Source organism: Camarhynchus parvulus, chromosome 4, assembly GCF_901933205.1.
Source record: "Camarhynchus parvulus chromosome 4, STF_HiC, whole genome shotgun sequence".
Classification (NCBI taxonomy): domain Eukaryota; kingdom Metazoa; phylum Chordata; class Aves; order Passeriformes; family Thraupidae; genus Camarhynchus; species Camarhynchus parvulus.
The window spans coordinates 65751692-65769427 of record NC_044574.1 but is presented as its reverse complement, the minus strand read 5'-3'; the positions used below and the strand labels follow the sequence as shown (position 1 = coordinate 65769427).

General features: G+C 43.2%; 1 protein-coding gene across 1 annotated transcript in view; it reads right to left on the bottom strand.

The window, feature by feature from the left end:
• Positions 1 to 1102: 1102 nt before the first annotated feature.
• FAT4 (FAT atypical cadherin 4) overlaps positions 1103 to 17736 on the bottom strand; it is a 123470-nt gene continuing 106836 nt past the window's right edge. The window contains exons 13-18 of the mRNA XM_030948360.1: positions 15791 to 15876; positions 14590 to 14769; positions 13458 to 13582; positions 12153 to 12358; positions 7206 to 7467; positions 1103 to 4972 (exon numbers count right to left, since the gene is read on the bottom strand). Of these exons, the coding sequence (XP_030804220.1) occupies positions 3087 to 4972; positions 7206 to 7467; positions 12153 to 12358; positions 13458 to 13582; positions 14590 to 14769; positions 15791 to 15876 (2745 nt within the window). The 3' untranslated portion in view covers positions 1103 to 3086. The remainder of the gene's footprint in view (positions 4973 to 7205; positions 7468 to 12152; positions 12359 to 13457; positions 13583 to 14589; positions 14770 to 15790; positions 15877 to 17736) is intronic.

The window sequence follows — 17736 nt, the reverse complement described above, 5'->3', positions numbered from 1 at the left end:
ACCTGAGCTGGCAAAGACCCTTCAAGCACTCTACCAGCAGAAAGACAGGTCAGAGACAAATTGCTGACATGAGATGTGTTTGGAGGCTCCTGTGCACCGCAGTGAGCAGTGCAGACTGTTTTTCTTTCCACATATTTATGACTTATAATATGTCCCAGATCTTGAAACAGAGCCGTGTAGTTGTGATGATGAACCAGGGGAATTATGCAGCTCACTCCCTCACAACTGGTAACTTTGGATGATTGCTCCACATGATTCACTTGGAACCCTTTGCTGATCCTCATCATGAAAGAATTATAAAAAAAGTGCAGGAATGGATCGTATGTTTAAGTGTCAAAAACATCTCTACGCCTTTCAGAAACAGGGAAACAAGGAAACCAGTAAAATATACATTTGTCTGCCATAAAGTGTCAAAATTTAGAGGAATGCGCTACCCCTGGGTAAATTGTAAACTGTGCTAAAGTTATGACATGTACTTTGTGTAAGTCCACACTGCATATTATTCCCCTTTAGCAAAACTTTTTGATAAATTCAGAATGCTTAACAGGCATAACACAGCCCTCAATATGTTTGGTGTTACACTTAAAAGCTTTCATTTGCTGAAGTTTTCATGTGTTATTAAAATCACTGCTTGGATGTGGTACAATTTGTATTAAAGGATAATATTCAAACTAAACATACAGCTTTTTAACAGATGTTTAATTACAGCAGCTCCTCAAACTCTGAAATCACTTGTGGAACTCATGTTATTTCAGATGAAACTACTTACATGCCAATATGGGCTACTTTGGCCCATTATCTTCTCACTTTTGTGGGGCATGATGAAGTTGGGAGCACTTTTAGCCAAAAAGAGCTGGATCCTAATTGCCAGTTTTGAGACAAAATAAACTCTAAACCAAACAAGATACACATAACCCCCCCTTGTTGTCTTTTTTCTAAGTTCTTTTCACTTACCACAAATTCAAAGTGTAACCTCAGAACTCACCTCTTGCCTGCAGCCTTAACTTTTTCACTCTCTGCGTTCTCCAAGAAGTTGTCCAAGTCTGATTTATCCCTTTGTAAGTATAAAAGAATGCAGTTATTTATTGTTCAGCTGCTGCTTTATGACAGAAAGACCTTGTTCTCACACTCCTCACTGTCTGTGCACGGGAAAGCTCCAGCTTGGAGCAGAGGTGGAAATCGTGGTTAACAAATGTGAAACCATTGCTGCTAATAAAACCTTATGGACTAAAAGACAGGTTTTATTGTTTTATTGGAAATATGAAAGCAGATTTTGTACTTTTTGACATTATCTTATGCTCAACAACCTCATGATACCCTTCTCCATCTTTCTGAGATATGTACTTGCTTCTTAAAGCCTGTTTTCTGATTAAAAAGTTTATATAGCTTAAAAACCTTATAATTTAAACCCCAAAAGTGAAGATCAAGGAGTGGAAACTAGAGAGAAAAGACAAAAGGTTTCCAATAACACACACTAAAGATTTTAAATAAATATTTTAATTCTATTATTGGCATTTACAGGTAGAAAGCATACAGTATGTTACAATTTTATCAAAATGTGAAAAATATGGATGTTACATAAGTAACAAATGTAAAAAAAGTATTTTTCTTACCTTCCCTGAAAGTAAGAAAACTATTCAGCATAGGAAAATATTGGTATAAAAAACACAGCTTAGGTAAAAAAAAAAAAATTGAAGTTTTTACACAGTACAACAGGTTCATCAGATCTGCATGAAGATGTAAGGACTTTGTGAGATTCTATTCACCTACAACTTTAGGGAACTGGGGGAAACTGGTAAGCTACATTAATGAATCTACAAGTAGTTTTCCCTCATATCTGCTCCAAAATGCTAGAGTGCAGTAATTTTCTATACAATAAATAATTCTTCAAAGTTTCCACTGTAGAAAATCATAGAAGGCAGAAAATGCCACTCCAAGGTCACAGAGGCTAGGCAGTGCTGTAATAATAATTATGCTAATATTTATTATAGTGCTTTATAATGTCGAAGCACTTCAGAAGAGTTAACTAATCAGCCCTCACAACACCCCTGTGAGGCAGGGAACCGAGTGTTCTTCCTACCTTTCCATGGTACAGATGGGAAAATGGAATCAGGGGAGAAGCACAGGCTGCAGCAGCAGCAGCACAGCCAAGCTGGGAGGCCAAGAGATGTGGGAATGGACAGGTCTGTCCCTCGCTGCTGTGAGCCAGGGGGCTGGGCTGGGCTGACAAATGACCATCAGGAATCACTGAGGGGGAGCAGGAAGGGACCAGGATTAAGTAAGCATCCCCAAAAACATTTCATAGAGATTCAGAAGCTCTCACAAAACTTTGTCCAAAAAAAACCCAAAAAACAAACAAGAGCAAACAAACAAAACAAAACAAAACAAACAAACAAACAAAAAAAAAAAGAAAAAAGAACGAAACCTGAAATGAAAAAATAAACAAACTGAAAAGGAGAAAAAAAAAACCTCCTAAAGTGCTGACTGGCTTGAGCTGCTTCTAGCACCTCTTGTATGGAATAAGACTTACAGCAAGCACTGTTGCCAGCAATTATTCAAGCTGATTTATTCCATAAAGTCACATGTGAGCAACTGCAGGATATGGTAACTACATTTTCTGAGACACCTCACTCCTGTAGTTCCTTCATTCACCATCTTACTTCCATGCACTTCTTAAGGAAAATGGAATCCTCAGTACTCTTGCATCGTAGAACATGTTAGTAGCTGGAGACAATATGCACATCCTTCACAATTGAAACAAAAAATTAGTTCATTTTCAGAACAAAGCATTATTAATTTAAGAACCACGAACCAAACAATGGTAAATAGGAAAACCCTTTCCAAAGGCTGCATGCCGAATATCTGGTTTGCAAATACAATGCATGCAGGAGAAATAAATTCATCCAAGCATAATTAAATTAAAAATGTCTCAAGTCTCTTTCAGCAGCATAATGGTTATTATTTTTAAAGTCTCCTCCAACCAGACTGGCCTGGGGATCAGATGCTGACCTTGGCTTTTCTACAACCATATAATGGTTTGAGCAGTCCCCGTGGCTTTGCACTGTGGCAGTACCAGGGGACAAAGCCTATACATACTGTTCTGCTTCCCCCTCCTTGGAAACAGCCTTGGCTGTACCACCTTTGCTCTCTTCACTCACTGCTGCTGCTGCTGCTGCTGCTGTTTTTTCAGGAAGCGATGCCAAATCTTTGAAAACATCCACATAATGCCCAAAGCCCGGGCCCCAGTTCAAGAGGTTGTCCCAGTTGAAGCTTCCCGCCTGCTGGCCCAGCTTCCCGGGCAGGGAGCTCTCCCCGGGCGCGGTGCCCGCTGCCTGTGCCCCCACGGGCCCACCCTCGCCGCGCCGCCCCGGGTACCGCCGCGGCTTCAGCCTCGAGCCGTAGTTGTCCTCGTCATCCGCGTCCGACTCGTTCACCTGGGACAACTTGGGCATCCTGGAGGTGTAGGCCACGGGCTTGTCGCGGTCGTACTCCATCTCGGAGCAGGTGAAGGACTCGTGCGAGTCGCTGTCGGAGGAGGACTCGGGCGCGGGAATGCCGTCGGCCGGGTTCCTGGTCCGGGACAGAGGCCTCCTGCAGTCCTCCTCGGAAGAGGAGCGGCCGTGGTCCGCGCTGCAGATGCTGGGGTTCCTGGGGCGCGGGGTGTTCAGTCTCTCCACCTCTTCGATGGACAGCCCCACTGGGGGAGACGTCTCCAGCGGGATCTGCCCGATGGGCTGCTTCAGGCGGCTTCCCGGGCGGGAGCTGTGGCCCGCCATGGTCTGTGGGCTCTTGCTTCTCCTGCCCAGCCGAGTGGCATAGTTAAAGATGGCGGGCTGGCAGACATCACCGTGCATCTCCAGCGGGCTCCCTTCCCTGATGGCGAGGTGCAGCTCCCTGGCTGGGCTGTGCCTGTAGAACGTCGAGGATTTGGAGAAGGGTGCGGGGCTGTGCCGAGACAGGGGGTTGGGAGTGGGGCACGCCGAGTGGCTCAGGGATGTTGTCCTCAAGCCCTGCCCGTAGGCAGGCTGGTAGGTCAGGCTGCTGGCTCCCAAGGGCATGGGGGACTGCCGGGCGAAGCCCAGCGGGCTGTGCCTCTGGATGGAGAACTTGGGCGTGTGGCTGCGGAACTGCTTGTAGTGCTGGATGATGTCGGCGTCGGAGGGGGCGATGCTGCTGGCGTTGTCGATGTCGTAGTGCTCGATCTCGGGCTCGGGGGACGCCAGTGGCGCGCTGGGGATGGTCTCCGTGGCGTGCGGGATGTCTGTCTCATCATAGATGAGGTAAGGGTTTTCCCTTTCGATGATGTCGGGTTTTGGGTTCCCCTCAGGCTGCTTCCTGACAGTCATGTCATCACCGTAGGGCGGGATGTTGTCAGGGTCATCGAACGCCACGTTCTCGCTCCCTTTCTTCTTCTTCTTCTGCTTCGTTTTCTTCTCCTCTTTCGGCCCCTTTGACTTCTTCCCCCGGCACTGGTTGCAGAGGATGAGGCTGAGCACCAGCAGTGCCAGGACCGTGGCGCAGCTGCCCACGATGGCCGGCACGGCCCAGAGCGGCAGGGACAGCTCGGCGGGGTGCGGGGACGGCAGGCACACGTGGCCACCATTGACACCCGCCCTGCACTCGTGGCCGGGGGCACACAGCACGCCCAGGCAGGCCACCACAGTCTCGCATGTCCGTCCCGCGTAGGCCTCGGGGCAGCTGCAGGTGAAGCCGCCGTGGGGCCCAGGCTCGCAGCTGCCCCCGTTGAGGCAGGGGCTGGAGGCACAGGCCCCCGGGGGCACGCACTGGTAGGCGAACCAGCGGTTGATGCACATCAGCTCGCCCCAGCAGGGATTGCTGGCGCACACGTCGGGGCCGCGGCAGCCCGTCTTCACTGAGGGGTCTGTTCTGGAGAGCGTGGCCAGGCTGTGCTTGCCGGAGAAGGGAAGGGTCTCCCCGCCGTACTTGATGTAGGAAATGCAGCCGTTGAAGCCTGAGAGAGGGGAAAAAAGGGACAGAGCTGTTGGGAGCTGAATGTTGAGCGTGCACTGTCACCAGCGCAGTACATACTCACTGTACATACTCTAGTGTTCACTAAATAAGCCAAGAATTCATATGGTTATCATAGAGAAACATCCATTCTAACAGCATTAAATGTTTTTAAATTGAGTTTGAATAAATGCGATGCAGCAGTACATACTCAGTACATACTCCACTGCTCACTAAATAAGCCAAGAATTCACATGGTTATCATAAGCAAACATCCATTCTAACAGCACTTAATATCTTTAAATTGAGTATGAATAAATACGATGTCTGATGACTGAAATATAGTATATTCAAATATTCAGTATATTCAATGTATTTCAGTATATTCAATATACTGAAATGCTTTTGTCTCCCGATTTTCCCGTATCTCTAAAACTTCTTATCATTTCCCACAGAGAATCCCGTGAGCAGCTGGCTTGGCTGTACTACCACCAAGCATTATTTAAGTTTGCCCAGTGTGCTTCAGCTAAGCCTCCTGTCCCCTAAATTCATGGCAATGCTTTTGTTTCTCTGAATCTTGAGGGGCCTTTCACCAAACCTGCCATACTTTGGTTGCAGTGCTACCCTACGACAAATTTTAGTGCTGTGAGAGCCCAGGAGATGGAACTATCCCCAGGCTGTGTGCAGTGGTTGAGTGAGGTCACAGGAAAATCCAGTCTTTTGCCAGCCTAATAATCCTCCCTGTTCCCCTGACTAAATCCTTTCTGGGAGGGTTTTGAGGTAGTGCAACCTTACGGTGATCTCTGCTTGGAGCTGTGGCAAAATGGTGATGGATACACAGAGATGGATACCACTCTGTCATGAAATAGCAAATATAATTATGTGGTATGAGATGCTATTAAAGGTTTAGAATCCCCAGGGTTGAAGATTTAGGTTCATTTGGGAGCCCAAGTGACTACCACTTTGTGCATGCGTGGTGGTTCCTTGTAGTACTGATGTGATGTGATAACTTATCTACCTTGATTTGGAAATGTTATTGGACACAGCAACTTCACAGCCCTGTCACCTCGTGTGTTGTCTGCCTTTAACAGCACTGCAGATATTTTTGACTCTGAGTTCATGCAGAGTTTTATACCAGAGCCTTGTAAATCCTTGGTATGTCGTACCCGATGTAATACAATATTAAAATAAAATAAAATCATATGAATAAGGGATTTTGGACTGTGTGTCTGCTTAATGGAAGCCAGACATTCCTTATTTGTCTGCCACAGCATTGGGCAGTGGTGAGAGGTTAGTGTCCTCAATTTTCCTTGTTCCAGTTTTCCTAAAGCCTCTGCTTTTTCCATGCACATGCTGCTCATAAAACATACATGTAAAAAGGGTAAAGGTCAGCACAGCATCCACAAGCTTTTGTACCACATTTCATACATATTCACAATACACAGGTGTAAAGTGCGAATTTACTCCACTCAAAAATACTTTATCTGGTCACAATTCATGAAGCCAGAAAGATTCTTCAATATAGAAATATGTGAAAAATACCTCTGTATTGTCTCGAGAATCTCATGTTTTGCAGCTAAAAATCACTTCCATCTTTACCTAGCACTTGGGAAATGATATCAAATATGTGTTATCTACTTCTTTTGCCAGGGTTTGAGACAGTTACTTTAACTCTTAAGGGAGACTGATTTGCTCCTTAACAGCTAGACATCAGTCAGAGGGTGTTTCCTTATTGTCCTTGCTCAGAAATAAATCCCATTCTTAATCTGACAGCAGGATAAAGCAACAAGATCTTGGAGTTGCAGAAAATATTTCATCAATGTATTAATAACATATTAATTACTAATATATTAATATATTAATTTATTAATATATTAATAACAGGGTAAATCCTGCAGTACTTACCAAATCCCTACAAAGTTTTTGTTTAGCATTTTTGCCCAAATGAAAGATTTGCCTTGATTTTCCAGGTTATGATTCAGGTGAAGAATACATCCTTTCTTCTCCATAGGGGTAACAAAAATATAGTAATTGATGTACAGACAAGCAATCTCCCTGTCTGAAAAAAGCCCTGCAGATGGAGTGTCTGCTTGTGGAAACAAGAAGCCTGCAGTGTGTACTAAAGGAACAAAATCTGTAATCCTTACTCATTCAATTTGCATTTTTTCTGGCAAAGGATGGACGTACACTAATTACTGATAAAGAATTACAGTACTTGGGGAGAAAAAAAATATTACCTGAAGCTGTGCTCTTGAAAGGCTGGCTGGATGGAATTCCTCCCAGAGAAATGGTGAGGACGTTGAGGCCCCCAAAGTCTTGGGTGGCATGGAGAATGTCCCTGCTGTGGGTCCTGTCCACCGACAGGATGGTGGCAGAGCCGTTCTTCTCCAGGAGGACCGAGTGCCACTGGCCATCTGCAGCGTACACCTCAGGGATGTTCCTTTCCACTTTCCCAGCAACTCCAGCATCAGATATGTAGTGCACCTTCCCACCTTTTATCTGCTCACAAGAACACATGACATGTAATTTTAAAATGGTGTCGCATAACTCCTACGCACACATAACCACTCTGATGTATACTCACAGCAACAGTAACACGTGGCTTTGGTGTAACAGAAAGGTAGGGTGGGTATATTTTTCCCCAAGTAATTGCTTTGTACTAAAAAGGCACTAATTATTTAGCATGAAAAATTTGGCCAGAACTAAATACACCACATTATAGAAACTTCGGCAGAAAATGTGCATCTTAGAGCTGCCACCCATTCAACCCCTGGCTAATCCTGCTGAGCAGCCAGCTATAGGTCATGCACACAACAACACATTTTAACCAGAGAAAGAATATTTCTTTCTCCTTCTTCAAGGCAAGTGTGGAAAAAGCTTAGCAGAGTGAACAGATGTTGTCCTCGCCCAAGAAAATTGCATCCAGTTTTTATTACGACACAGTAGGAATGCATAAGGCATGGCAGGGCTTGAGTAAGAGCCTCATTTCATATCTGCTTTTTCTGCTAATTGGTATTTTGCAGGAAACTTCTGTGGTATTTCAGAAAACTTTCTGAAGAGTTGCAAAGCGCGTGATTTTGTGAGAATTTTCAAGTAGTACTTTCTTGAGCAAACTGCTTTAAAACTTGTGAACAGCCAGAGAAAAAAGGAAAAATATTATGGCTTTTTCTGTTAATAATGATGCCTCACAATTCTACTGAATCATGAGATGCGGGATTTCAAACCTCTTACTATGATCCCAAAATGAGATCAGTGCAAATTCTGCACTTAAGATGTAGGAGCTTAAAAAGAATCCCCAACATCCACCCCTGCCAGTTTCTCAAATATTGCATAAATTTGGGTATGCTGGCTGACCTCCTAAGGGCGTGCAGAACCGCGCAAACTCACGGAGGATGGCTCTGGGACTTGCTGCAAGTTTCCTTTGGGGCTCTGTATTTTTGGTCACATATTCCTGCATGCTTGGTCACACATATTAAATGGAACAACCCCTCTCTGTCCCATGTTCCCCACTGCAGCTCGGTCAGTGTGAGATCCGTACCCCGAGCGTGCGGGACGTGCGCAGGCAGAGTCCAGGAAAGGTCACAGCCCCAGGTTTGCTGGAAGCTCTCACAGCCTTGCATCCTTTGTTCCAGGAAAAATAAGGTTCACCTGGGAAGAACTGTGAGGTGACACACTGGCTACAAGAATGCTGCTCTCCTTTCCAGAAACTGTTAAATGTTCTGGATTTGCTTCTCCGGTGATGCAAGCTGAGGACTTTGTTCAGACACTCCAGCTTTAATAAGGCACTAAGACCACGCTCATGTCTTGGCAGCTGCCTGAATGAATGCATCTAGCACGTATTCCATTTGGATGGAGGACACAACAATGGTTAATATGTGCATCCACTTTGTTTACAAAGGCAGTAATTTAGACTATTTGAAAATGTATTGTTTGATAAGGCTCACCTCGCAGACAGGATGCTTTGGTTACTGATAAAACACAAGTGGCATGTGTCTAAACTATCACACAGCCCAAGGAAAATCCCACTGTTACAAATGCAGCCCACAGACTGTTAAAACATATTAAACACCATTTCTCACAATCACTTATAAAAAGCTTGACTGAGCTGAATGTATACATATATTTATGCCTGCAACCTGTATCAGTTTGTTATGTCTTATTCTGTCTTTTATGCCCCATAAAATATTGGGCATAAAGACTAAAACACTGCCTTGTATTTTAGTCTTTATGCAAACAGAAAGGAATATGCCATGCCAGACAATACTCTCCAAACTTAAGGGGAGACTGAGCACAGAAGTAAAATTTTTAATTTCACCTTAGAAAAGACCTGTAGAATTATTTACCTGTCAGCAACTGATATTTTCCATTACAATTCATGATTCTTTAACCCTATTTCTATATCTTTAAAATTGCATGTGACTAATGCTAAAAGACTAATAAATAACATACTAGGGGGCATTTGGAAAAGAAAATTTCCAGAGATGAGACTGATCCATGACTGCTTCAACCAGGAAAAGATATGGAATGGTGCCTTGAAGCAGAACATGTTTCTAAATTTGAAACAAAGGCTGAAGTTGACAGCATTGAGTAACACAACTTTCTGGGTTTTATTTAAATGGCTGAGCAACTGACAAGTAGGATGTAATGAAAAGAATGAACTACTAAAGCAAGCATATTCCTAACTACAGGGCTGATTCAACCTTACTAGTATTCCAAGTCTCATTTGCTGAACAAATTGGGTTTTGTCTTAAAACTAGCTATTGAATGGGAGATCATTTAAAAGGGTTATGTTCTGATTAGTTCCTGTAACGTGATACATGCATAGAACCATGGAATGGTTTGCATTGGAAGTGATCTTAAAGATCATCCAGTACCAATCCCTCTGCCATGGGGAGGGACACTTTTCTCTATCCCAGGTTGCTCAGAGACCCATCCAGCCTGGTCTTGAGCACTTCTAGGGATGGGGTAGCCACAACTTCTTTGGGCAACCCATGCCAGTGCCCAACCACCCCCCACACAGGAGTATTTTAGGTAGTATGGCTAAAAATGTAAAGTATAACCCACACCCTCCACCTGTAGAATTCAGAGATTTTAGAGCTTCATTTATGCTAATTTAATCTGACTGCAGATGAGATTTCTAGATAAAGCAGGACAAGACAGGCAATTTCACCTTTAACCCGCTCTATTTATCCCATTACCTCTAACTGAATTACTTGCAATGTGCACTTGTAGGAAAACAAGCTGTGACAAAGAGTTCTAGTAATAAGGAATGCCCCACCCTCTTTGTTGTAGTGGATTTTGAAGGAAGCATTTTCCATCTGAATTTGACAATTATTTAATGTAATCTGGAAACAGTTGCCTCTTTCCTGGATTGAGGATCCCTTTAAATGATAAAGTCCCCTCCCGAGTTCTTAGCAGGGAGTTTATATCCATCATTTAGTGAACAAACTGCTCACAACCTCAGTGGGTCTGATTTATTACCACTTCTCTAGTTTTACCCCAATCCCAGCCACACCAAAACCAATTAGCTACAAGAGGAAAAATGTGAAGGCATGGAAGTAGCCACAGGACTCTTAGCTTTTCCCTAGCATGGTTCAATATTAAAAACACATGGCAGGTTTTCTCTGAATGCTAATACTTTGGATAACAGGCATATTAAAAGACAAAAATCAAGTTATAAAATTGTCTGTTATGAAGACTGACAAGAATTGTAAAGACAGGTCCCTAAAGCCCAACTTCTGCACCAGGACTGGATGGAGATGACATGGACACTTTTGCTGGGTTGGCTTCATTGGCATCTCAGGCTACCACTGAAGGGAATACTCATGGTGACACCTACTCTGGGAATGAGGAGCAGTGCAGAGGCCATACTGCACTAGCTACAGTTAAATTACTGCAGTTTTACTAACTAGCATCACCTGAGAACTGCTTGGCAACCAGCATGGCTCTCCTTCCTCAAACTTCTGCATCTGGTACTAGCAAACCTCTGCTCTCTTCCCCTGCACAGCTGGAGCTGGGACTTGACACCCTCTGCTTGCTTGTATAACTTCACCAATATTAACAATAACAAGAGTGTTTGCATAAACACAGCACCAGTGCTTTAGCCAGGAAAGGCAACTCTCTCTCTCTCTTTTTTTTAATAACGCTTGGAGAACTCACCTAGCAAATTCTGCCAGGGGGAAAAAAGGTTTTTTCTCTCCAGAAGTCAAAAATAATGAGATCTTATCTGCTAATACGAGCTAGGCAGAAACTTCCTATGAAATGATGTGGTAAAAGCATATGCCAGGGAAGTAGTGCAGACTTGCTTCTTAAATGCAGCCGGTGTGTCAGGAAAGCTTCGTAACTCTGACCAGGCAGGTGGAGGATATCCACGGGGCTGAAGCTTAGAAAGTGTGAATTTCTGTATGAATTTCTCTAAAAGTCAGGGAAGACAAAGTTGGAAAGCCTTGCAGCAGTCAAGGAAACTTGGAGCTTACACCAACCCAATAAAGGGGCTTGCCAACATCACTGCTGTACTCATTTAGAGTTATGAGTAAATGGACTGAGTCACCGCCAGGAACCAAACCATTGCTTTCTCTTGAGAAAGGTAACTTCTGCAGCAATAAGCTCTTTGAGGAAAGAAAAAACAGCAGAAAAGCCCCAAAACAGTGTGGCATTTGAAGCATTAATTCAGCTGTGTATGCCAAAATAATTTGATACTGACATTGGTCTGTGAGTAACCTCATGAATTTGAGTTATCCCTCACTTCCTAGTTTGATAAGCTTGAGCCATGTTGGTAGGAATTAATGAAAACTTTTTGGCAATCGTTTGCTAGCTTAAGGAGGGTCTGGGTTCAAGGCTCAAAAAATCAGAAGATAAAAAGCCAATAACAAAATGATTTGTTCTGTAAAGTGTAATGATGATAATAACCATGGCAATGAGCACCGTTCTCGTCGCCTTAAAACAGTCACTATTTGGAGTCTAGACAAAACTGATTAGATATAAAACCATCAAGATCTTCTGATACCTTGGCAAATAGGAAGGGAATTGTTGAGAAGATGAATGATACTGGAGCAGTGCCTAGTCTCAGCTAAAGACCTAATATTTCATAAAGCAAACAGAAGGAGTAATGGAAAAACTCGATTTTGATCGCTGCACACGGGGCAGCCCAACCAAACCAAGCCGGGTCCTAGCTGCAATCTCACCTTCACGGTGGTGAAGTTGCTGCTCTCCTGGACGTGGAGCAGGACGCCGCTCTCGCTCCTCGTCATGAACTTCACCTCCAGGCGCTCCACGCCCGGCTGGCCCCGAGCCCCGAGCCTCAGCAGAGAGTCCCGCTTCTTGTTGGGGCTCATGTGGTAGTCCAGCCTCCCCTTGCCATCCAGGGACAAGGCTGTGTCAGCAGTGATATCTGGGAGAAGCACAGGGAAGCGTTGAGCACACAGCTCCAGCCATCATCTGCCCCTCATCGCTCGGAGCAGAGGTCAAGTTCAGAGCGGGTCAAGGGCAGGGGGGAGCAGGAGTGAATGGCAATTGCAGCCCCTCTATTCTTTGGCTTCCACCAGAATGTGTGTTTGAGAGTGGGAGTGTGCGAGTAATTTACTGCTGCTATCAGTCAAGAGTAAATTAAAACTCGCTAGGGAAGAAGTGAGGGAGTAGGGAAAAAAAATTTGGCTCTCAGAGCTGTAATTCCTTCCCAGGGATGTTACTGTTTCCATTACTGCATCGGGGTTTCATGATATATTGAACTCTAAGCTCTTCAGGGCAGAGATAATGACTTTCTATTTGTTATGGCATAAAAAAAATGTGAATAAAAAAGGCAGAGCATTGACTACCAAATGCTGTTAAAATTATGGCTAAATTCTTTTGTAAACTGGTGCAATAAAAGCATATAAATCAGCTAAACAATAATGGGACATGTAAAAAAACAAAGCCCAGTCATTATACTATAACTACACGGAAATAAATCACTTTGCTCTCCTGAACAATCCCATATTGATTTACAGGGCTACTCCTATGAGAATTAATCACCCCCAGGTGTAAATGCCTTGTTTTCATTTACATTTACAATATTTTCTTGCATATAATCCACAGTCAATTTGATGAAAAGGACTTTAGTTTGGAGAAGCCACAAGCACATGAACTCACTGTTTACGTGAAGGGGTTTTTGCTTACCCTCTTACCTCCCCATAGCAGGCAAAGCCCTCCTATGGGATCCCTTTATTTTAGTTACGGATTATATGGTATTGGGAAGCAGGACTTTAAATGAGTGCAAGTTACCTGAAATGTGATATACAGACCAGAAAACATTATGTATTCAGGTTGTTGCCATTTTTAGGTCACGAAAGAGCAACAGTCCATTGTGGACTTTTAAACTGCTTAAGAGGCAACATGCTGCTTGTTTTCGTTATTTTATAAAATTCATTATCCCATGGCCCTGAAACCCCTTAACAGCCTTTGGCTGAGCCACAGTCAGGTGTATGTTAAAGACAGTGAAAGCTCCTCCTCACATTTTTCACAGTGCCTTCCTGTCAGTCCATCCTTGCAGAGACACTGCTGCCACGACCACTGATCGACACAAGTGCCACCGTGCTGGCAGGGGCTGGTCGTGCAAGCGCCTTCCAGCCTGGGACACCTGAAAGAAATCAGAAAAGCACATGCTGAAAAAGGTGCACACAAATAAGCAGAGCAAATGTGCTGGGAATTGTCAACTGTTTAAATGGTACTCCCTTTCTTCCCCTCAGAGATGCTAAAGTGGCTCTTCTCCCCATCCCTGGAAGTGTCCAAGGCCAGGTTGGATGGCTCGGAGCAACCTGGTCTAGCAGAAGCCCCATGGCAGGGTCGTTGGAACTGGATGACCTTTAAGGTCCCTTCCAATCCAAACCATTCTGTAATTCTAAGCATCTCTGTAGACAGCTCAAGTTTCTAAGCAGATCCTAATTTTCAGCATCAATTTATAGCAGTCTTACAAAAGAGGAAGGAATTCAGAGACAGCCAAACTCCTACTATCTGTGATGCAAGAGAGAAGAAACCTTTTCAGGCATTTTTATGCTGCAGACTGCCAGGGTCTTTGTATTACAATGATCAGTGCAAACATGGGGGTTAAGAGAGGAAGTGTGCATGAGGAAATCTGGATGGAAGACTGACATTATTGCTACAACTGTGACTTCAAATACCGAGATGGAAAAAACAATAGAATCGGATAGTTCATCATTTCTGAAAGAGCACTCAGAGGATATGAGGGAAATTCGGTGATACTTGAGAGGCAAAGTGAGAGAACAGACGTGGTGGATTAAGAGGAAATAAAAGGGAGTAGAGGGCTAGCAAGCAGTATGAGTACAGTCAAAACCAGGTGGAATTTATAAAGAAATCCAAGAACATGGGCGACTCAATTTCAGCCCGCAAAGCTCCTTGAATAACCACTAACAATAGAAATGTAATGATGCTGCTTTTGTTTTTAAGACTCTGTAATCTTTAGTGAACCTTTAATCCAAATTCACTTTCTTCCTACTTTTTACAGCAGGTTCTACAGTCTTTTTTTCCTAACAAGAAATATCTGTTGGCGTCTGAATGGAATAGCATCCATGATAGTTTCCTTTATTGCAAACGGGGTCCATCTGATCCCAAATATAGCAGACGTACTGATCTAGGATTCCTTGGGCTGCCAAAGCCTGGCTGGGCTCCAGGGGACGTCCATTGACTGCAAACTCCATTATGCAGCCAACAAAATCATGGCTTTCCACCTGTCCTCTCCTCTGAAGGATGGGCTCTATGGACCTGATGCCACCAACAGTAACTCGATTTGGTTGTACATCGAGAGTCCTGTGAAAGAGAAAAATGACTGATCAGTACCAGACATCAGGATGGTGATGACAGCACAGGAACTGCAACCATCAGTTACAGCCTGTGGCTAAAATTCCTCTTCCCAAATTGGTATTTCACATTTAGAAGGGGACACAGAGATTAACATCACTTGAACTAACACTTATAGTGGGCACGACTCTAAATTCACACTCAGTTTGCACGTCAAAATTTCTATTCACTTGACTGAGCAGTGTGCTTGAGATCACAACAAATAAGGTTTTTTACCCAACTATAATTGAGATTGTAGATGATACTTAAACAGCAGGAAGATGGACTCATTGTTTTACAAAGATGTAACACATCTGCTAGCAGGGAAACCCTGTGTGGCAAGAAACATTGTGATTATTTTAAGAAATTAGCCAAAGTGATTGGGATTAAAGTTACTGTTATCTCCAAAAATTTGAGCCCAAGACTACTGAGCTAGTTACAGTAAACACCAGAAATAAAGTTTGATTTCTTTACCGGACACTGTTTATTAACTCAAAACTGTAACAGAAAACACCTGAAAACAATGTCAAAGTATTTACTGTTAATATTTTTGTAATGACAGCACTAATCCAGTGATTTTATTTCCTATGTCTTTATGAGCAATGAGAGGTGCAGTTTAAATAAATACATGACCCCAAATCCTTAGGCAATAGATGTTATCCTCATGTGTACCACACTGCAAACTACTCATGGCCATGCATTTCCTGACTGCCACCAGAGCCTGGGGACAGAGATGGTGTAGAGAACTGCGGATTTCTGAGCAAACTCCTTGTTAGGATCCAGTTCCGTGCAGAAATATAGCCTGACCTAGCAAGCAGCAACGCGCGCAGAAAATTTAATTTGCTTCTGCAAAGGTGGAGGAAAATGACCCTTGGGAGCCTTATCACTATTCCAACTTTCTCTGACTTTACAGGGAGATTTCTTCTTAATTTATTAAAAAAAAATCCCACCCAAACCCCAAGCGAACCCCACAAAATGAAGAAATATTTACCAGTCAGTCGAAACAGCAACGTTGCTAACAGTGCAGTAGCCTGGCTCCTGGTCCTCAGAGCAGGAATCCACCGTCAGGGATGCTGCCTGCAAAAGGCACACACACAAACATGCTGAGTATTACAAGGCTTTAGTCCCACAGTACATGAACTATTTCTGTTTAGGTGTATTATACCAAGGACTTGGCCAGAAAGGAACACTTGGGATTGCAGGGTGCTTCAGAGCCACTGCTCAGCTCCACACTCTGCCAGCACATCATGGGCACCACCAAGGTGTGGATATAGAGAGGGAGCCAACTGTCTCCTTCATACAGAGATGGAGTTAAACACCAATTTTTTACATTTGGGCAGGGTTTCTTTCATATTTGTTTGCTTTACTCCTGGACACTGAAGTTATTTTGGCTCATACCATATCCTACTCCTGACATGGTTCAGATAATCTGAGCAAAAAGCTGCCCCTTCCAATCACAAAGGGAGTTCCTTCAGGGGCTTTACTATGATATTAAACATATTGAAATTGATAAAAAGCATGTTACAAAAGCTGGGAGTACATACATTAAGATTACTAGTTTTAAAAAATGACCCTGGGATTAGAAACACTGAGATTACTAGTTAAAAATAACAACCAACCACTCAATAAAACTCAAAAAGTAACCAAATGGACCTGCTTAAGGCAACCCCTTGACTAAGAGGTCATGAGGGATCTCAACTTTGATAATGGAGGAGCATCTGGACACCTAGAGTGGAACCAAGCTGATGTTTAGAGAAGTACCAGGCATTACCACTACTCACAGCAGTCTTGCTGTTTAATTATTGTTATTACTATTACTATTTTTACCTCCAAGCCATTAAGTCCTAGACAACAATGTTGCCTCAGCCTGGTCTAGTGGAAGGTCTCTGTGCCCACAACAGGGGGGTTGGAACCAGATGATCTTTAAGGTTCTTTCCACCCAAACCATTCTGTGATTCTGAGACTATCCATCTAACTTATTTACACTGAAGTTACTCATGGCACTTCTATTTGTAATCTATAAAAGTCTAACCAAAGCTGTCACTAAAATCATGAAACAACTCCTGCTGATTTGAAAAGGAGTTTTTATTTTATTCCTTATTTAGCAAAGAATTGTCCCCACAGTGATTTATTAATAACAGATGCGCTGGGAAAAAAAAAACCCAACCAACCCTGAAGGTTAGTTATTCCTTAAAACAAATTTTCAGAAAAATAAATATAATCTCCACGTTGTACATCTCCTCATGTTTCAGCTAGATGTGTGGTACAGTTTTACAGCAAATTTAAATCAAATGCCACCTTTAAAAATGCCTGGGTTTATATTTTGATTTAGATGGCTCTATGGGAGCTGAGCAAGCAGCACTGGCTATCAGTACATCATTACTCTGCAGAGGTTTTTTCTACTGCCTGCAAATAAGTTTGGTAACAACAGCCTGTTGAAATCCCCACAGATTGGCCATGCTAGCTCCAAATACATGCTGCAAGCTGACACTGTATTGACCAAGTAAATTCAGAGCTCTTAGCCCTAAATCATGCCCTACAGTACGATTAAATTGTTCAATCTGCTATTTTTAATGGAAGCTTATCTTGAATTTCTTTCCATACAAATGAGCAAAGTGCTTCTCCCAAGAAATGTCAGTCTGCAGTTCCAAAGCAGATTATAGCCTTGTGTAAATGAAACAATTCAGAGAAAGAATAATAAGCTGGCTGCTCTGTATGCCACCACATGCATACATATTTTTCCTTCAGAAGATCAACAACAAAAACTGAAATGAGTTTTTTTGTTCTTAGCTCAATCAGCATAATCTCCCTAACTTACATCGCTATGTGCTCTGCAAGCCAAGCTCCAGCCCCAGCTGAAGGGCTGGATATTTGAGAATATATTTTACTTGGAACAGAGTTCATACAATTTATTTTCTAATGTTAGTCAAATGTTCC